Below are 22,714 nucleotides of genomic sequence, written 5' to 3'. Positions count from 1 at the left end.
GGAAGGTAGGTGACCATAATTAATTTCAATGTCCGCTCTCGAAATCGCTGTCCGTTCTCAAGAGCTGGTTCATTCAGTTGGTTCATTAAATCGCTGGGCTGCGTTAGTGTGGGCTGCGTGCCCTCCAGTGTTGCTCCTGGCCAATCCCAGCGCCACAGGGCGTGGTTATTGCTTATCCTATGTGGGGTTAGAAATCACGCCTGCCACCAACCTTTCATGAATGGTCTCTCACTTGTTGAAGCCAGTGTTGGGCAAGTTACTGTCAAAATGTAATATACTACATATTACTAGTTACTTGCATTTGAAAGTAATAAGTTATTTTACAATATTATTGTCTGTGTAGAGTAACACGTTACTTATTACACTACTTTTGCATTACTTTCACCAAAACAACAGCAGCAGCAGAATGACATCACCGCCCCGGAACCATCCCGAAGAATAATGTCAACTGTCTTGTAATATAATAATGTCAAAAGTCAGTGTCAGTGTCAGTGTAAACCATTCAAAATTCGAAATGTTATCCTTTTCCTTTGTTATTGTCGTCTATAGTGGTTATTTGCATAAAAACACACAGTTTGATTAGGAAATGATTTAAATATGTGATTTGATTAAAAAAAAAGTAACTGGTATAATATTACTGAAATCCTATAAGTAATAAGTTATATTACTGAGTTGCTGCTAAAAGTAATATAATACATGTAATATGTTACTTTTGTAATGAGTTACCCCCAACACTGGCTGCCACCAACCTTTCGTGAATGGAGCTGACGTCAAAGCCTTTTAGCACGCCGGTTATCTGAGCTAGTTCTCTTTGCTTTCAGTCCGTTACTGAAAGGCATCTGTGGTCTGGGGAAAGACTCTGATTAGGTTTTGTTTATTTATTTATCGGATTTCAACGTCTTCAACTCCCTGGTCATCTTGCTTTCCCTGATGAGAGAGTTGCAGTGATAAGTACAAAATATGAAGTCCAGTGTAGGACAATTCAAACATATTTTGGGGGCAAGTTTTGCCCCCACTGTCTAAAAACTGGGGGCATTTACACAATTTTGGGGGCACTTAAAAAAACAAAAGAATTAGTGCATAAAGTTAGTGTGAACTACAGCGCTGTTTCGGTGAGTGTGTTCTTCGTCGTGTTCTGGCAACCAGCTTGCAGGTGCGTTAGAGATGGAAATTAAATGAATCGAATGAAAATAAAATTATCAAAAATATTGGGGCAAATTTTTGCCCCTGGATCATGATTTTTAGGGGCAATCTGAGATTTTCTTGGGGGCATTTTTGCCCTTGCTCCTGGCTAAATTCCTACACTGATTATTAAGTCTATATTCTTTTATGGGGGGGGTTAATAATGCATATTCAGTGTTTGACTGAGTGAGACAAGAAGGGCGCTGATGTTGAAATGTGGGCTTACAAAGGCGACAGACCTGTTTGGTCCTCAAGCATGTCCTTTGTTGGAGCAGCAGCCTGTCTGCTATTTTTATTGGAGCCATAAGCTACTTTCAATGTCTGTTATGACAGGTTGGCCTAATATTATCAGCCTGTTGACTGCTATGAGTATATATATATATATATATATATATATATATATATATATATATATATATATCAGCTTCATCCCAAACGGTACATAAACGGTGCTTTTATCATCATAAGGAAGTAAGAAAGTCTTAGTGTTTTTAGTGCTGGCCTGGCAGCCTCAGTAGAAGCAGGGACAGAACCAAAACATCAGTCCTGCTGCAGCTGCCCTGCAAAACACTTCCAGAGGAAACACTGGACTGGGTATTGGTGACTCAAAATCCATGCTGGCTGCTGATATTAAATCATAGCCAAGGCCTATATTTTCCTGTTCCTCTCACAGTCATGCAGCTGCATGTGTGAGTGTGTGTTTTCTGTGTGTGTGTGTGTGTGTGTGTGTGTTTTCTGTGTGTGACTGTGTGTGTGTTGGTATGGGGAGGCCGGAGCCTGTCCCACAATACTCTCCTTGTGTTCCGCGGGGCAAGAGGAGCCTGGCTGACTTCCTGTCACACAGTTGCTCGCGGCACTTGTTCCTGTCATACGGTTTGACCTCCGCGACCCCGTCTGCTGATTCCGAGACTTCCCAGTGGCTTATCTGCCCCCGTGGGATGTCGTAAGTGGACCCCGCTCTCTCACCAAATAGACGTAGTCCTTGTCTCGCTTTTCAAACTTACAGAATGACTTTTTGAGATTTTTTTTTTTACACTGTACCGTTGGGTTTTCCTGACCTGCTTTTTTTTGTGCTGGTTTGAACCCACATTAAGAAGGTTCTGGGGAAATACATTCCTTTGCTTCATTGGCAACAGATGTAGAGGGGGACTTTTTTCTTTTCTTCGAGCGGAAGCTTTTGGAGCATCTAAAAATGGCGTGGCGCGGCGTCGTGGTGCGGCACGGCGCGGCGTGCAGCTGTTTTGCCCGGGGAGGGTGGCTGAAATAGACTTGATGAGGGAGCTCATGCCGGAGCGTCGAGAGGGCCTGCCGGTGCCTCACAGCAGCAGATGGATAAGGAGCTGCCTGTCAGCGTGGCTAACGGCTTTCAACGTGCTAGCTAGCGCCCAGTGTGTTTCTCCTAGGTTTGCTGCTTTATTGACACTATTACAGAGCTTTTTGGACCTGAATTATTGACATGACAGAGCTTTTGGACCTGAACAAACAAACAGTTCAAGGAGTCATTTGTCAAAACGGATGAAAACGAAACCTGACGGAATCATGGAATTTGGTAATAAAAATGGAATCGACTGTAAAACATGGAATAGAAGAATTTTTCATAATTTGGCTGAAATTGATACAAAATAGGCCTAATGATCAAAAATCAAAAGTAGATCTAATTATTGTAGTAACCTAAATGATTTCATAATTGTAAAATAGGCCTAGAGAAATGACTCGAACCCTGAGCCAACAGTTTTCTTTGTGCGGGTTGGAAATAGGCTCCGTTTACAGCCGAGGGTTTCGCCGCTGCCTCGCTCATTTTCATTTGGGATGCAGAGACAGTTTTACAGCAGGTAGGCATGATGGCACCTACTGTACGATGACTGTAGTGGGTTGGCTCGGCCTGTTAACCCATTGATACCTGATGCAGCATTTGTGTGTGTATCCCTTTAAGACCGCGAACCGCGTTAACAAAGGGATACGCACACAAATGAGGGATATACACGCAAATGCTGCATCAGGTATCAATGGGTTAAAGATGCAAGCGTTTCATCAACACTGAACTCTGTCTCACCAGCTTTGAGCTCCGTGTGTGTGTGTGTGTGTGTGTGTGTGTGTGTGTGAGTGTAGCTGTGATGTGACAGAGCCAAACGGATGGGGCAGTCAGTGCGGATCCAATAATGACTGCCATCATCGGTACCATGGGCGGCAGGAAGCCTAGAGGTTAGAGAAGAGAAGCAGGGCTTGTTGACTGCAGGGGTTTCTGGTTCAAATCCACAGACCCGCTGGGAAAGCTCATCTGAGTTGGGAAATTGAATGAAAATAACAAAAACAAACGTTTAGTTACCAACATTGTCCATCGAGGAGGAGGCCTTGAGCAAGGACACTGTGGAGCTGCTCCTAGTAGAAGTCTATGGTTGCACTGCGATAGCCAGGCCGGAGGCATTATGGATTCGGGTTGTCCGTCCGTCCGTCTGATGATCGTTAACGCGATATCTGAGGAACGCCTTGCCGGAATTTCATCAAAATTTGCCTCAAACGTCGACTTGGACTCAAGGATGAACCGATTCGATTTTGGTGGTCAAAAGTTCAAGGTCACTGTGACCTCACGAACGCCATTCCCAAGTTCGTTAACGCGATATATCTCAGGAACGTCCCAGACGGAATTTCTTCCAATTTGGCGCAAACGTCGACTCGCATGCAAGGATGAACTGATTTAGATTTTGGTGATCAAAGGTCAAGGTCACTGTGACCTCTCGAACAGCCATTTTCAAGCTTTGGGAGGTATTTGAATGGCGACAGTGCCCCCTAGCGATTATATAGCGCAAATGCGGGCCAAAAGAACACAACAACAACAGGTACACCCCTAATATATAAATCAAATATTAATTTTCATATTCGAATATTGTTTTAATTTGAATATTCAAATATCTATTAGAATATAAAATATTCTTTGACAGCCGGACCATGGTATAAAAGACAGGTAAATCATACTTGGGGTGCTTGACGTTTTTGTCGCTGGCGACAGAGAGCTGGCCCCAGGAAACCTAAGTCCCTCTTCCTGTTGAAGCAGCTGAGCTGCACATCGCACGAGCAGGGGAGGTAGAGCTATTATTATTAATTAATACACAGGACAAGATGTTACTATCCCTTGTGCCAAAATCCAAGGAAAAACACATTTAGAAGCCCAATCCAGAATAAAACAAGCTAACAGGCTAACAAACTAATAAACAAGACACAAATCACCAGTTACCTACCCTAGCCAACAGCAGTATGAAGCATGTCATTGGGGTTTTCAAGTGGGCACCTTCCTTCACCGACGTTTCGTTAAGTTAGGCCCACGACACCTCAAGAAGGCTTAACGGTGTAATCCAGCGTCCTGGAAACACCCCCCTCCTTGCTACCACCGCACAACTGCATATTACCTCACTATCTAAGCCTAGCTATCCAGGTCGATTCGGTATGACATTCCTGACTACACCACCACTGTCAATGATTCAGCCCTGTTGATGCGGACCGTTAATCATGACCAACAACAAACAATCCCTAACTACACCACCACTGTCAATGATTCAGCCCTGTTGATGCGGACCGTTAATCATGACCAACAAGCAATCCCTAACTACACCACCACCGTCAATGATTCAGCCCTGTTGATGCGGACCGTTAATCATGACCAACAACAAACAATCCCTAACTACACCACCACTGTCAATGATTCAGCCCTGTTGATGCGGACTGTTAATCATGACCAACAACAAACAATCAATCTGACCTTAGCGAGCTCCCCAGCTAGCATGTTTCCTCCTTATCCACAGCCATTCACTTGCTCGTTCTGCTGCCTGAGACATGTTGCTAACCGCAAGTTTCAGGCTCCGTCCCCGAATGCCCAACTCAGTTAGTAAGGCAATAACGGACTTTGCCACAAAACCACGGCAGCCCACCTCTACAGGCCGCACTCGAGCCCTCCAACCTCGCTGCTCTGCCTCTGCTGCCATTTCAGCATACCTAGCTTTCTTGCGCTCATAAGCCTCCTCAACTCGATCTTCCCACGGGACTGTGAGTTCGATAAAATAAACTCTCTTCTCTACCTCAGACCACAGTAACAAGTCCGGACGTAGCCGGGTGCTAACTATATATGCTGGGATGACTAGCTGTTCATTCAAGTCAACCCTCATTTCCCAGGCTCCACCTACACTTAGCTGCCCTAACTTGTGCCTGACCTTAATTGGTCTAATCTTTTCTCCCTCACGTACAAATTTGATCTGTCTATTCTCTTTGCTAGCAACTAGAGAATTTACTTCTAGCCGCTTTTCCTCAACTGCAGCTGCCAAACATTTCAACACCTGGTTGTGACGCCAGGTGTATCGCCCCTGGGAGAGACTGACCTTACACCCTGACAGTATATGCCTCAATGTACATACACTAGAACACAACGGGCAGGCACCATCCTCGCCCAACCACTGATTTAAGTTCTGGGGAGATGGCAGCACATCATAAGTAGCCCCTAGAATAAATCTAATTCTGCTGGCCTCCATGCTCCACAACTCTCTCCACTTCAACTTTCTCTTCTCTACACTCTCCCAGTTCACCCACTGTCCTTGCTTTGCCTGCGACACTGCCTTAGTACATCTCACTGCCTCCTCTTGCCTATGTACTTCTTCAACTACCATCTTCCTCTTTTCTATTACTGATGCCTTGTTCCACACAGGTTTCCCTATGCACAACCCTAAGCCTCCACGCCCATGCTGCACCTGACCTATGATATCCCTGTGTCTAAGAGCTGACTGTGCTTGCTGTACTGCCTCCTTTGGGTTCCACTTCCTCCCTGTTTTAACTGTGGGCGCTACACTCCTAACCACTGGATCCTTTGACTGAGTCAGAGTCATTTCCAGTCTAACCTTAGCACACTTGAACTCCTCTGTCAGGCTAGATAATGGCAATTCCAATATGCCTTTCCCATATAAGGCTACACTGCTTAGGCAGCGTGGGACTCCGAGCCATTTTCTAATGAACGAGTTAATCATCCTTTCTAGCTTTTCTACTTTTGAAAGGGGAACCTCATACACTGTCAGTGGCCACATCAACCGAGGCAACAATCCAAACTGCAAACACCACAACTTTAACTTTCCTGGGAGCCCTGACTTGTCTATACTTGAAATACCTTGAATCATTTCCTGCCTCACCTCCTCAAACTGTCCCTTATCACTGAGACTTGCATCATACCATCTTCCCAAACTCTTGACTGGTTTCTCTAACACTGTAGGCACCACCTCATCATTTATAACAAACTTCTTACCTACTACCCTCCCTTTAATGATTGAAATACTCCTGGACTTACTTGGCTTCACTTTCATTCTAGCCCACTGCAGATTACTATTTAACTTATCCAACAATCTGCTAGTACATGGAGCGGTTGACGTCATAGTCGTCATGTCATCCATGTATGCCCTAATTGGAGGGAGCCGCAGCCCTCCCTGCAGCCTTTCTCCACCCACTACCCATTTTGAAGCCCTAATAATGATCTCCATTGCCATGGTAAAAGCTAATGGGGAAATTGTACACCCTGCCATAATGCCTATCTCCAGCTGCTGCCAAGCTGTAGTGTACTCTGCTGTGGTAAAGCAGAGTTGAATATCTAAGAAGTAGGCTTTAACTAAGCTCTTTATACTACCTGGCACTCTAAAGAAATCAAAGGCCTCCCATAACAGACTATGCGGCACTGACCCGAAAGCATTAGCCAGGTCCAAGAATACTACATGCAGGTCTCTCTTCTCACGCCTAGCTGACTGGATTTGGTGCCAGATCATGCTGGTGTGCTCTAAGCACCCGGAGAAGCCGGGAATTCCAGCCTTTTGCACCGAAGTATCTATTAGCCTATTCTTTTCTAGATAACTAGACAGCCTCTGTGCCACAACACTAAAGAAAACCTTCCCTTCAACATTAAGTAGACTGATAGGTCTAAACTGACTTATCTCTAACGAGTCCCTTTCTTTAGGAATGAAGATTCCCCCTGCTCTACGCCATGCCTTAGGAATAACCTGCTTCTTCCAGACTACCTTCATCAGCTTCCATAGAAACTGCAACACATCTGGAGCACTCTTATACAGCCGGTAGGGGACTCCATTAGGACCCGGGGCTGAAGAGGCCCTTGCACGTCTCACTACTTCTTGAACTTCTTTCCACCTTGGTGGGCTATCATCACACTGGCTCTCTATTTCACCAATAGGTGGAATATCAGCTGGGACTGTCATCTCTCTAAACCTTTCCCTATCTTTGTGAACCTCCTCCAAATATTCCTCAAGCTTCTGCTTAGGTACCATAAGGCTACCATTCTTTTCCTTACTAAACAATGACTTCACAAATCTAAATGGATCCTTATAGAATGCTATTCTAGCTCTCTCTTTCTTTTTCCTATTTTTCCTAATGCTCTCTGCTCTTCTTAAAACTGCCAACCGATCCCTCACATCTGACTGCAAGCAATCAATGCCTTCCTTCTCAACCTCTGTAGCTTTCCTCCACTGCCTCTTAAGCTGTCTTCTCTCCTGGATAAGTCTATCTATCTCTTGTTGGCGCCTAGATTTAACTACCTCACCCTCTAGTTTCTTCCTTTTCTCAAAGACGCCAAACCTTTCCTTACCATAATCATAAATACAATCTCCCATTTTCTCCAACTTACTCTCAGCAGTTCCTTTAAGCTTCTCTAACATCCTAACCAAATCACTATTGATATCTTCCCACTTCCTACTTTCCGCTGCACCTGGCCACTTAACTCTAGGCTTCTGACCGCTAATCTTCTCCCTTTTTGGCTGGCTGGCCTCTCTGCTTTCCTCGGTGCTAGGACCTGCCTCAACATCAGGGGTGCTGATGTCCTGCGAGCTGTGGGTTACTTCCTGTCGCTGGACTTCACCCGACTGACTTGATAAACTTCTTAAGAAATAATTATCAATGCGGGGTCCCTGTGTTCCCTCTACCAAGCACCTCTTCCTGCCTTGATGGATTCTAAGGCCCCTCAAAGTTGTTACCTTCTGCCAGCCACACAAGCAAACCTGACGCTTCTTTCCATCTACATCTGAACTAGTGGCTTCCACTGACATGTTTTCCCTACTCATAGTCAAGTCCGTTCCAGAGTCAATAACCGTGTCAACCATAGGTGAGTCATCTTCCGCCCCCGCTCTCGCAGACTCTAGGGGTGTTTTTTCATAATTCTGTTTCGTAGCAAGTTTGGGTGTAACCAATGGCCTATTGGCCTTGGCTACTGCCACAATGAGCAGCTAACCCATTGCAGCCCCGATGGGGTCTAATCCCTCCTGTCAGCTGTCTTTCCATGCTGTCACTAGGTCTTTCCCTAGTTGTCAGCTGCACTATTCACAACAGTCACTAGCCTAAGCTAGCTTTAGTATTAATTAATACACAGGACAAGATGTTACTATCCCTTGTGCCAAAATCCAAGGAAAAACACATTTAGAAGCCCAATCCAGAATAAAACAAGCTAACAGGCTAACAAACTAATAAACAAGACACAAATCACCAGTTACCTACCCTAGCCAACAGCAGTATGAAGCATGTCATTGGGGTTTTCAAGTGGGCACCTTCCTTCACCGACGTTTCGTTAAGTTAGGCCCACGACACCTCAAGAAGGCTTAACGGTGTAATCCAGCGTCCTGGAAACACCCCCCTCCTTGCTACCACCGCACAACTGCATATTACCTCACTATCTAAGCCTAGCTATCCAGGTCGATTCGGTATGACATTCCTGACTACACCACCACTGTCAATGATTCAGCCCTGTTGATGCGGACCGTTAATCATGACCAACAACAAACAATCCCTAACTACACCACCACTGTCAATGATTCAGCCCTGTTGATGCGGACCGTTAATCATGACCAACAAGCAATCCCTAACTACACCACCACCGTCAATGATTCAGCCCTGTTGATGCGGACCGTTAATCATGACCAACAACAAACAATCCCTAACTACACCACCACTGTCAATGATTCAGCCCTGTTGATGCGGACTGTTAATCATGACCAACAACAAACAATCAATCTGACCTTAGCGAGCTCCCCAGCTAGCATGTTTCCTCCTTATCCACAGCCATTCACTTGCTCGTTCTGCTGCCTGAGACATGTTGCTAACCGCAAGTTTCAGGCTCCGTCCCCGAATGCCCAACTCAGTTAGTAAGGCAATAACGGACTTTGCCACAAAACCACGGCAGCCCACCTCTACAGGCTAACATTAGCCCTGGTCTGAGCAGGCCCAGGCTGAGGGGAGGTAGAGCTAACATTAGCCCTGGTCTGAGCAGGGCCCAGGCTGAGGGGAGGTAGAGCTAACATTAGCCCTGGTCTGAGCAGGGCCCGGCTGAGGGGAGGTAGAGCTAACATTAGCCCTGGTCTGAGCAGGGCCCGGCAGAGGGGAGCTAGAGCTAACATTAGCCCTGGTCTGAGCAGGCCCAGGCTGAGGGGAAGGCCGTTAAAGTGGGCTGGCACAGTGCCAATGCAGATGGAGTGACTCGCATCACATGTGTTTGTTTGGGTGCTATCTCCGATACGCTCGGTGGTGCCTTGCAGCGGGAGGCTGGCAGCCAGCGGAGCTACACTGAGAAGCCAGCAGCAGCAGCAGCAGCAGGCCTCCCTCATCAATATTCATGTTCTGTCTGCTTCTCCAGGGACAAACCTCTGCACCGCACGGTGTGTTATATCCAGACCACATTACTCTCTCTAAGAAAGCTACATTGCGGCTGCATACCTTGATCGGGTCAAGAACGAGCTGTCGTCTGGTGTAAGAGACCGATGTTGCTGCTGGTTGACTCGGTTTCCCCCGTGAGAGATACTTTTGTTTCATCTGCTACCAAAACTTTGTGATGTTTTTGCTTACTTTGCTTTATAACCTGGAATAATAAGAAACGAGAGAAAAGAAAAACCCATCTAGGAGGAGCCGATGAAATACGGATGGATTATTCGTTTAATGACGTTTATTCGCGGACATAAAACATAGTGATGAGAAAGCATAAAGTCATGAAATTTAATAATATATAAGCACAGGAAGAAGATATGCAAATAACTAATTTGTGCAAATGAGATAAAAAAAAAAAACCCAAGGGGCTTACAAAACATCTAAGCATTATAACAAAACAAAAAATCAAGACAACTGGAAAGACAACTATTGAATGACACGCCCACCACCTCTAGACACGCCCACCACCACCATCTCTAGACACGCCCACTACCACCACCATCTCTCTAGACACTCCCAGCACCACCTCTAAAAAGTATCTAAAACACAAATGATGATAAAATAACACAAATGATAAAATAACACAAATAATGATAAAATAACACAAGTTGAATGAAGGAGTTGGTCTGTCGCTGTGGTGGCCTCAGTGACCTGACCCGTTTAGCCTCCTTCCACTCCCTCCTCCATACGTTTCTGTGACTTGTCCTTTGGCCCAACAGTGTGAAAGTGTTGGAAGCGGATTGGTTGGCTCGGGCTAGCGAGGCTCAGGTTTCCTGTTAGCCTCTCCGACGCTAATCTCCTATTAACTGTGTCAACTAGCAAAGCATTGTGGGCCATCTGGCAGGTTGTCACCGTGACTGTAATCCCCCCCGGGACTTAGATGGCCGTGCTATTGCGCTAGTTAGCTGCTCTCTCGAATGCCACTGAGGAGGTATTCACTTCACACCTGGCTCATTTTGGAGCAGTTATTCAGTTGTTTCCCGAAACAGGGAGCGTTTCCTAGAGCCATATGAAATCCTTTTGATTTTTTTCAAAATTCCGTTTGATTTTTTCCTGAATTTAGTTTTTCCCATTTTAATCTTAATTTAGGGGTTAATTTAGGCAACTCAGTGTAAAGTGACTGAACAACTGTCACAGAGCCATTGGACAAGATACGAAAGTCCCAATTACTCCAGGGAAACGCGTGTGTGTGTGTGTGTGTGTGTGTGTGTGTGTGTGTGTGTGTGTCCCCGTGTAAGAAAGAAAGAAACCCTCCCTTCTTGTGCAATTTCTGTAAATAAGAATGTGTTCTGAGTCAACTTGCTTGGTCAAATAAGTGTTAAAAATGGGAAGCTTGTCCCTTGTCCTGTTCATGAGGAGGTCACTGGTTTCCCTTGGCCCTGGCCCTCCTCCCTGTGGCCAGGGACCAGTGATGGCGGACCCCCCCCCTCCCGCTGTTTGTGAAAGGAAGTGAGGTTTGAAGATCATGCGGCGCGTCAGCGACTAATATGGGTGCGTGATGGAATCTACGTACGTGCGGTCGGTATGCAGTCGCTTAGCGTAGCCTGCAACAACAACAGCAGCAGTGTCGCTGGCCTTATCCAGAGGAAAAGTGGGGAGTCTGGGGACTGGTGTGTGTTTTCCCTGCCCCCTCTCCCATCTCTCCCCTCTCAACTAGTTGCTTCTCCTCTCTCATCCTTCAGCAGGGCACTGTGTGATAACAGTCTGGATGTTCCATTGCATGATGTCCCTGCTGTGTGTAACAGATATAAAGTCTGTGATGTTTTTGTGTCCAGTGTAGGGTGGGATTATTTGGGAGGATGTCTATATTACAGTAATAATGCCTGCCCACTAGTGCTCGACTTGGCAATGGGACATGTTATTTTTTTCCCCCTTTTGAAAGTTACACTTGTCGATGTCCGCGGGTTAATAGTACAGGTAGTACAATATGGAAAATATTTCTGGGCGATAGGACTACAAATATTTGTTCATAATATTGATCAATATTGATTATAATCATGATATACATTTAATAATGGGGCTTTGGACTAGGGATGGGAATTTCATGCGTTTTCCTTAACCGTTAGTCGCGCACCCTAACGATCAGTTAATCGATTAATTGTTAACGTTGTTTCTCTCCCCCAACCCCCACATTATGATTTAAGAATATGATATTCATTATCAGAGCCATTTGGTTCAAATATACTCGGCATTTAGCACTAATAATTAATAACAGCAGCAACATGGCTTTACGTTCACATTTCCCTACATTCAGATTTCCTCAACAAGGCAATACAAGCCAACTTAGCTACAGTGTGTGATTAGTCTCTTAGAACAGACGAGTTGGCTTCCGCAATTTTCAAATGCTTCCGCCATACCGTCTGTACTTCGTGGGGAAGAATCATGCACCAACCGGAATGGGAAGTAGAAAGGCGGGTTTTCCGCTCATTAGTCCAATCAGAATCGCAGAAAGGCGGGTCTTCCGCTCATTAGTCCAATCAAAATCCAATATGCCGCATTTTTCGTGGACACACGTGTCGTGATTGGTCGGATTCTGTCGAACTTCTTTCCTGTCTGAAGGTTTTTTTTCCCAACTTCCTTGTGCATGTTCTGGGCGTGTAACGTACAGACTGTTTAGCTGCATTCGCCGGATGTAGATGAGACAGTCTGTTTTAAGAGACTAGTGTGTGATTGGATGTCACATCTAAATGCCTCCGTTTGACATCTCTCTTGTTTGTTGGGGCAGCAGCCTACTGAACACAAAATAAACAAAGGCACACTCAGTGACAAAACTACCAACAGCTGAGCAATTCAAACGATTTGCCCAACCTAAAGATTTCATTCATATCACCTTTTGTATCTGAAGTTGACCTCTAGACCCTCGACAACATCTCCATAGGATTCGGAAGAAAGTCTCTATCCCTCTCAATTTCTGTGTTATGGCTAAAAAAAACTGTAATTGTGTCTAATGGCAGAATTCCCAGAACTGGATCACTACCAAAATCCAATAAGTTGTTCCTTGGCCCAAGGCTGATCTTTCCACCAAATCTAATGGGAATCTATTGATTTCCATGTAGCAAGTGTCTTACAAAGTCTTAGGTTTACATTACATCTGAAACCTGCAGATGTCCTGATATCACAGAGTCTGGCCTTTGGGTGACTTGAGTTAGATTACAGTCATTGCAGAGCGAGGTGGAGACTTGCTGCTAAATATCACTCAATCATGAAAATAAAAAAAAATCTGTTTGTAATTAAATAAAACGAGCAACGGGAGAAGCACCAGTCATCCTATACGGCTCGGGTTTAGAATGCGGGTATTGTGACTCCTACTGCGTGCAGCTCAACAGAGCCTGCACTGTCTTCCAACAATGGCATTTGTCTTTTGCAGCTGTGTTCTGCTAAACCAGACGATGTCGAGGGTTCTGTTCGGAGATGCGCTCTATGAGGTACCCTGTTAGTAATCGTCTAGAAATGTCCCACAGTTAAACCGCAGCCCTTTACGCAACTGTAATCTTAGTATTGGAACTAATGGAGATATGTGTGATTGAAATCATTCCCAAACTTTCAATCAGAGCAGGAAAATAACCGTTTTGTCTGTATGCCACAATGGCTAATAAATCCTAAAATGTTAGGGATGTAATGGTAAATTCAGTGGTTTGAATTGCGCAGTTTATAACAATATTTTGAGTAAAATCTGAATGAATGCAATTGTGACTTTATTTCTGTGGGGGGAAGTAAAACAGAAGTGCAAACTATAAGCAGGGTGACTACAGGTCAAGTTAAATTTGAAACCTTTAAGACCTTTTTTAATGCCAGTTCAAATACAATTTAAGACCAATTTAATCTACAAATAAAACAAAACAAACATGCAGCAAAAATTCTTCCACACAAACACATTATAAATCTGTGCAACCAGGGAAATCTCTCACTACAAACGTGAATAACTGTTATGCCTTTTTGAACGCATTTACGTTCCAAAAGTCATAAAAGTTATTCACGTTTGTGAAGATTATGATGCTGAACCCAAATTCGCGTTCCCATAAATGTGTGTTAACCACAGACCTTATTTAAGCAAAACCCCGGCATGTTAAATCCCATAGACTTTTCCTCTCAAGAACCCGGAAGTATACTTCCGGACTCATTCCTGCGGCTCTCTATAGAAAAGCACAACACTTGGGCTATTATCAGACAGTATCAAAGTCAAATGTTTGGTGCAATGAAAAACGACAGTGAAGTAGCTGCTTACCTACTGGCCATGCTTTAAAGCAGAGGTTATATACGGGGACCCCCTCATTCTGATTTGTGATTTTGGGCTAAGCTTAATTGTTTCCATCATGGTAACGTGCTTGACTTTTAAATTGATAGGTTTGTTAGATTAGAATGTAATCCATGAACTATTTTAGATTTAAAGCATACAATATTTTCATTGAACTATGAAGCTTTGGCAAAAAAAATAAAAAAAATCCTGTAAACTTTTCGCTGGCAAAGTGCCACGGACCCCTGGGGGTCCCCCGGACCCCCATTTGAGAACCACTGCTTTAAAGTCCACGCTTTCCTTTTTAGGCTGAAAAGAAAAACAATTGAAACGAAGCTCCTCCTTCCTCTGTGACTGACGGTATCCTTCTCTCCTCTTGTGTCTCCTCCTCTCTCCTCCCTTAGGAAATGACCTAGAGGCCTTACCGAGACATTTGTGCTTTCTGTCGCTCTAATCTGCATCCGCGGAGATGTTTCCACAGTGAGTAATAACTACCTCGGCCAGCCAGACCGGGGGGGTGGGGGGGGGAGAAACCAGGAAGTTTCCAGAGTTTTTCCAGAGCCCCGGCAGATGAAGCCATCAGCTTGGCCCCACCACTCGCTCACCTAACAAAGCCCCTGCATGGTGGTGATGAAGAACCTAACGAGCCCCGCTGCTCGGTGAAGAAGAGGACTTGAGACGGACTGGATCTGTCCGTGCCCCTTCGCCTCCCCACAGGAAGTCAGAGCCCGAGCCACATCCTCTCAGAGCCCAGCGTTCACTCGCCCTGTTTTTGCTTTTATTTTGATGACTATTGTTATTTTCCTTCCTTGCTGTTGACCAGTGTCTCATTTTTCACCCGACTCATCTCGCTTCTCTTTTTTTTTTCTTGTTGCTTACAGCTTTTAAAAAGATTTTCTCTTTTTATTCGTGCAGGCTCATACAGGTTTATACATGTACATATATGTATATATACTATATGCTATACAAAGAAGGAGTTTTTTTTTTCTGTTCCCATTTTGAAGGAAAGGGAATGCACTTTTTTCTCGACCATAGTGTCACCCGGAGTAAATCAAAGAGCGATTGTTCGATTCGAAGCTGATAATAGGGACTGTGAAAGTTCTGTTAGCCGGTTCTGTTAGCTGAGCCTGTCTGTGGTGATCTGCAGCAGGGCTGCATGTAAGCATTGCACTCAGCCTTGCCAGTCTGTGTCAGTGCCCCTCCCACCTCAACCATCTCTCTGCAGCCTCTCTCCAAGGCGTCGTGAGATGAGCCTCTGGCAGGCGAAACCCCTGAGCTGTCCTTTTACATCACTTGAATAGTTCCAGGACTCTCGGGTCGGGTCTTCTTCTTTTGTAAAGAGAACGAGAGCTCGTGGCCAAAACCCCCCCAAAAAACAAAACCCCCCGCCGAAAACAAAACCCGAAGCTTCCGGTGCCGTTGCACCACTTATGTATTGTTGTAGTGCGCAGGAAAGTAAAATGGACTACAAGCGGCGCTTTTTGCTCGGCGGGTCCAAGCAGAAAGTGCAACAGCACCAGCAGTACCAGATGCCTGAGCTGAGCCGGACCCTCAGCGCCCCCTTGGCCTCCTCCTCCTCCTCTTGCTCCACGTCTTCGCCCATGGGCGGCGGCAGCGGCGGGGCGGGCATGCCCGGCGGCTGCCACCCGCCACCTTCCGGCACCACCAACACCACGGCGGTCGCCGACATCCAGCAGGGCATCTCCAAGTACCTGGACGCGCTCAACGTGTTCTGCAGGGCCAGCGCCTTCCTCACGGACCTGTTCAGCAGCGTGTTCAGGAACTCCCACTACTCCAAAGCAGCTATGCAACTCAAGGACGTGCAGGAACACGTCATGGAGGCGGCCAGCCGGCTGACTGCAGCCATCAAGCCCGAGATCGCCAAGATGTTGATGGAGCTGAGCGCCGGGGCCGCCAACTTCAAAGACCAGAACGACTTCAGCCTGCAGGACGTGGAGGTAAGGCCCTCCATCCAGATTAATACTATCACACGATAGCCATGATCACTTCACAGCCACTGCACCACCGATGTGTCTCCAAACCCGTCAAAAGCTGTGTCACAACATTGTATTTACCAAACAACTATTGACATTCAAATCTATCTACTGTTTGCTCTGCCGGAAATAATGAGTTTAAGCTGGCAACCTGAGCTGCTGGAATCAATCAAACACCAGCTACTTTATCATTTGTGTTTACCCATGGCCGGGCTTGTTGTAGCATTGGTGCTAAGTTGCTTAGCTGCATACTTTCAGAATGTCTGGCTCCGTGATTCAGAGTTTTCCCTAACTCAAATGGGACTCTCACGCCCAGTGTAACGCTGGTGTCAGGATCTGAGGGTGAGGTGTGAAAAACACTGCGGACGTGAGAAGAGAAATTGTCCTCTGTCACTCCGAACGCCACAGCACGTCTTGTTCCCACGCCACGGAACTTTCTGATCCATCAAATGTGAAACGCTATCATTCTCCCTGCCTGCCAGTTATGATCAGGAGGTTTGGAGTCTGAGGCACACTGAGCCACACCGCCTCTCTAAGAGGTGGCATTTCAAATGCAATTCCTGATCTGCATTGCACGTCTTCGATGAGATAGATGTGTTGTCGGGCCGAACAAATGAATCGTAGAAAATTGTATGTTACAATTGTATCTATCCACAATTACCAATCATGAAAACTGGCCATATTGAATTGTTACATTTTCAATTCTCCAGAAAGTCCCAGTGTGTGCATTGTGCAGTACCCCAATCGCACCCTTTGATTGGACATTGTTCACCCATGTGACGAAAACAACAAGTTAAAATGTAAACAGGTTGCTCCAGTGGCAAACAACAGGATCATGTCAATCTTGTATAGGACATCTTTCAAAAACGTAGCAATGTGCAAAGTGGAAAAAAATAATGGATAGTCGTTGGAGAAGGAAATTCTCCTGATTCTGAATGTGAACATGTTTTTTTTTCTGGGGGGGGGATCAGATATGCAGTGTAACATTTCCTGGACGGCATATATGGATTTCCTAGAATACAGCTATTTAACAGACATCTGAAATGCAGGTGTTTGACTGTGAGGTCGATGGCCAAGAGATGTACAACAGGAAGTGAGGCATGCATTTTTAGACGCTTAAAGAGGACATGAAACTTTCGATCATATGACTCTAGTTCATTTGCAGACGAGACAGGACACTGCTTTCAAGTCTGAAATGTACCTACATTTGCTAGAATAATTGTCATGATTTCACAGTAGTGGAGTACAGGCTAATTAAGGGTTGGTAGTTGGTACTAAGGATTTTTAATTCTAACCGGCTCACAGCGTATGCTGTTGTGTTTCTGACTTGGATAAGTGGTTGTTTTGTTTCATCAAAACATTCAAAATCCGCAGTGTGGTTTAATTGGGCCTACAAATGAATATGGGTTGGTAGTAGGGGTGGGAATCACTGATGCCCCACGATACGATATTATCACGATACTTAAGTCACGATCCGATAGTATTGCGATATTGCGATATGCTAGTATTGCGATATATTGTGATGTATTACCTTTTTTCAACTGCAAATAATGTCATAAAGGTAAAAACTTTGTCAACATCTGTTTGATCTAATCAGTTAAAGTTTCCAGTCTGTTCATCTCACTTCAATCATTTTTATTGGAGCAAAATGGGATTGTCAAGCAGACAGACTGAGCAACACTGTCATAAAAACCTGTCATAAATGTTGCACGATGCACTTCACATTTTGTATAATAAAATATCACGATACTTGGCATTCGATACGATACGATATATTGCCCACAAAATATCACGATACTATGCTGTCTCGATTTTTCCCCCCCACCCCTAGCTGGTAGTAATGTAGCATGTAGGTGTCAAACAGGCTAATGCTTCTTCTGAGCAGTTGCAAAACTCGTGATCTCATAGCAGTGGTACGAGAGAGGATGTTGCTGCTGCATCAATGAAGGGGAAACATTGACTCTACTACAAGGAGAATCTTGGCAATATTGAAACATTAGATTTTTAGAATTCCTGCTGTATTTTAAAATAGTACAGTAAACATTGATGCTACAAATAAGGCAGGGGTGTCCAAACTTTTTTGAACGGGGGCCAGATTAGATCATGTGAAAATACCGGGGGGCCAGCTGCTTCTCGCATCATATGGGTTATAAAAAAATATATATATATACAATACAATTGTTGTCTATAAGATTGTGTTTACCATTAACTGTTCAACTGTCAACTGTTTTGTCATCAAAAATGCAAAGTGAACTTGCTTGATTAACCAATACTGTGTGGAGGGCCACATATAGTATGTTTTGAGAGACAAGACGAGGGCCACTTAAAACTGGTCCGCGGGCTGCAATTTAGACGGACGGTTTAGCTCCACATTACATTTCACTAAACCAGTCGATCTGGGAATGCAGTAACCCGACCCGCTGACGGAGGCGGGCACTTTTTCCAAGCTACTTGGCAGGTGATTGGATGACCCATCTGTCTATCACCGCTGGTGCGTGTTAACTTCAACCAATCAGATCGCCATGCCTCTGACGTCACGTTTGCGACCGGAGGAAGGTGATCTGATCTCCGTGGTATTCATTGATTGAGTCCTCACCGTCTTCATCGTCGTAAAGTTGCCTTCGAAGCATGACGTTAGATTATAACGAACTAGTTGTGTGGCTTAGCCTTCCCAAATGTTGAGGGTCGTTTTTTAGAATTTTATACATAGAATTGGGAACGTTACATTCAATTTCATTCAGACTGCCTGTCACTTCCGCGGCGGCAGCCATGTTGACGAGTGAAAAGAACTACAAAGACCATGTACCCACTACTTGCCCAGACGAGCCTAAGCCCGCCTAAGGCTGCCGCTGATTCGTCGAGCTGGCCGTGGTTCGGCCAATCATCTTAACTGCCTGTGCATGACAAGATGGATTACGTCGAGAGAATCTCTTTTGATCTCGTGAGGTTATCCATCTTGCAAGCAAGGTTAGCAATTGGCCCCCGGGCCGGACTTTGGACACGCCTGAAATAAGGTAATAGTTTGTTGGCTGGTCAAATACAGATTCATGACGAGTCTTGACGACCATGATTTAGTGATCGCACAATATTTAGTGAAAAGAATTCTTATAATTTGAGCCATAATCATGTAGTAGCTCTAGCAGTGAATGGGGCTGGGATGGCTGGGCGGCTGGGGCCAGGGTACTGGAGGTTACCACAGCAGGGCCCCGTCAGTGGATGTGGCCGTGCCCAAAACAGGAAACACTTTTGCACCACAGTGGGTAAATGTGACTCTCTGTGGTCTTGGATATGCACTGATGAATATTAGAGGAAGCCCGACTCTGGGAGAGTTCAGATGGCCCGGGCTTGGCACTCGCACTCGCTGTCTGGCCCCGGGCATAAAGGCTACGTTTGTTGAAGAAGCAGAGACGTCTGAGACGCACTAACCCTTTACAATGGCTGTATTCCAATGTATAACCCCTGAGTATTAACCTATGGGAAAGTACTCTAAAAGGACACAATAATATTATCTTAGTAATAGTGGTACTGCGTAAGTCTCCTGTGTCGGTAACGTCTGCACAGAAAACACTGGGAACAATGGCTTCTCTTTTGTTTTCGTGTGGTGGGGGACAATATGATATTATGAAATGTGCCTGGCTGTTTTTTGGTCGAACAACCGTCTTATTTTGAAATAGGCACACTCCTGTACGGTAAGGATAGATCTGGTCACAACCACCACAACCCCTAAGATAGTTTAAAAAGTACTTTAGACCACTGACATGATGAAACACTCAGAAGAGCATCTGCTTTTGCTCATTTCTGCACAACATTTGAGGATATTTGACTCATCTTCATGTTTTTAGACTAGGTGCCTGATCTCCCAAGCGGCACGTTGAATCTGAATAAAACTTCACTTTTGAAAGTGATCCACGCTACTGCCTCCCATAGGGTTTTTGTTGGTGGAAGAACAAACTAAACTAGGTTAGATCTATACACTCACGAGCATTCAGCCAATCATGTGGCAGCAATGCACCTGCAACAGGAAGTAAGGTCTTGACAACTTGTCCGCTAGTACAATAACGGACAGGACATAAGGTAGGTTCCAAACTGTTCCTTAACTGACAGGACATAAGCTAGGTTGAGGTTCCAAACTGTTCCTAAACTGACAGGACATAAGCTAGGTTCCAAACTGACAGGACATAAGCTAGGTTCCAAACTGACAGGACATAAGCTAGGTTTCAAACTGACAGGACATAAGCTAGGTTCCAAACTGACAGGAGATAAGCTAGGTTCCAAACTGACAGGACATAAGCTAGGTTCCAAACTGTTCCCAAACTGACAGGACATAAGCTAGGTTACAAACTGCTCCCTAGCAACACAATAACTGACAGGATATAAGCTAGGTTCCAAACTGTTCCCTAACTGACAGGACATACGCTAGGTTCCAAACTGTTCCCTAACTGACAGGACATAAGCTAGGTTCCAAACTGTTCCCTAGCAACACAATAACTGACAGGACATACGCTAGGTTCTAAACTGTTCCCTAGCAACACAATAACTGACAGGACATAAGCTAGGTTCCAAACTGTTCCCTAGCAACACAATAACTGACAGGACATACGCTAGGTTCCAAACTGTTCCCTAACTGACAGGACATAAACTAGGTTCCAAACTGTTCCCTAACTGACAGGACATAAGCTAGGTTCCAAACTGCTCCCTAGCAACACAATAACTGACAGGACATAAGCTAGGTTCCAAACTGTTCCCTAGCAACACAATAACTGACAGGACATAAGCTAGGTTCCAAACTGTTCCCTAGCAACACAATAACTGACAGGACATAAGCTAGGTTCCAAACTGTTCCCTAGCAACACCATTCTGTGAAAACGGTCTATAAATAACAACACCGCCCATTTTCCAGTTTATTTGAAAGATTTACAGGTACATTTTAACAACACAATTTCACGTAGGCTTATCTCAGCTATCATTGGCCTATCAAACAAATCATAAAATCTACTGTCTGTAACTGTGCATTACAATTGACGGCAACTGCAATTCTCTATATCCAAGGGTCATGAAAATAGTTGACCATTTAGTGACGAATACAGAAAACATGACTAGGCTACTTACTATGTAACTTGCTCCTGAAACCTGGTACCTCTTCTTAGCCTTCACAAGTGCATCAAATTGGATTGAAGGACTTCTCAGTGCAATTTTAACACCTTGCAAACTGATCTTGTGGGCCGGATTGGACGCTCTGATGGTCCGGTTCTGGCCCCCGCCCCGGGGCGTATGTTTGACACAGAATGGTGCGAAAAACAACAAAACATCCGGTGAGCGGCGGTTGTGCCGAGGGGAACGCCTTGGCTGGTTGATGAGTGAGGTCAGAAGGAGGATGGTCAGACTGGTTGAGCTGACAGAGAGGCTGTCATAACTCAGATAAACCACTTCTTACTACTCTGCTGAGCAGAAGAGCATCTCACAATGCGACACGTCCAACCTGCAGGCGGATGTCATTTTGGTAGCTGCTCGACACTGATCTGAAAGCTCATACCTACTAGGGATGGGCATTTCTAGCAAAAACACTATTCGAAATTCGCTGGCCAAATTCGAATTTAATTCGAAATTCGAAAATAAAAATAAAAATGTAAAAAAAATTAAAAATGTTTTTTTTTTTTTTTTTTTTTTTTTAGTGAAATGTTGCATTGTCTCCCCTGATTCTAAGTCTACGGCTTTATTAATTAATATAAAAAGCTTCTGCTGTGGATTTTTAGCTCAAACAAGCATTGCACCACTGAAGTAAAGAACATGTTACATGACATTGACATTTTCGAAAATAAAAAACAGTTTTGACAATCATGAGTGGTTCATTAAATATTTAGTAGGCTCAGGTCTGAGTGCCAAAGGGGTGCCAAAGTCACCCCCTCTCCCTCTTCATGGGATTTCATCCGCCATTCATTTTTCCATAAACCTTGCTTAAAATGCTTATAAAAATTGTTTTACTTGCTCAAACCAAGCGATTTGACTATACTTAGAATCAGGGGAGACAATGCAACATTTCACTCAAATTTTTTTTTTTTTTTTTTTTTTTTTTTTTTTTCGAATTTCGAATTTCAATAATAAAAGTCGACCTTGATAATAACAACGATTATTCGAAAATTCGAAATTCGATGCCCATCCCTAATACCTACCAGTGTTTCCCCTACCATTCTACAGGCCTGGCGGGCCCACCAGGCCAACGGCGCCCCCGCCAGGCCAGAAAAGAAATTGCAAAAAATATATATATATATATTATACTGTATATATATATATATATATTTTTTTTTTTAATATTCCTGCTCTCCCCAAAATCTCAATAAACCTTTATGGCATGCTATTACTACTGGTGTTGACAGTAATAGAAGATGCCAAATCATTCAAAACAATAAGCATTTTGCTTTTAGGAGCATTGCGCCAGCGTGCAGCGCTGTTCCAAAACGTTGTTGCCTGGGGAACGCACATCCCATAATACAACTGTTCGCATCGCATCCCATAATAGTATGATCATACTTGGGATGCCATTGCGAACATGGATGCGAACAGGTTAGCTAAAGGTTTAGCTTCG

At 44.6% G+C, this 22,714-nt stretch overlaps 1 protein-coding gene across 1 annotated transcript in view; it reads left to right on the top strand.

The window, feature by feature from the left end:
- The first annotated feature begins 14,774 nt into the window (after positions 1-14,774).
- Positions 14,775-22,714, top strand: part of garre1 (granule associated Rac and RHOG effector 1) — a 38,706-nt gene continuing 30,766 nt past the window's right edge. The window contains exon 1 of the mRNA XM_083662359.1: positions 14,775-16,095. Within this exon, the coding sequence (XP_083518485.1) occupies positions 15,568-16,095 (528 nt within the window). The 5' untranslated portion in view covers positions 14,775-15,567. The remainder of the gene's footprint in view (positions 16,096-22,714) is intronic.

The sequence above is a fragment of the Poromitra crassiceps genome (genome assembly GCF_964638095.1).
Source record: "Poromitra crassiceps genome assembly, chromosome: 28".
Taxonomy (NCBI): domain Eukaryota; kingdom Metazoa; phylum Chordata; class Actinopteri; order Beryciformes; family Melamphaidae; genus Poromitra; species Poromitra crassiceps.
The sequence above is the reverse complement of the archived record's forward strand: the minus strand, read 5'-3'. Positions and strand labels throughout refer to the sequence as shown.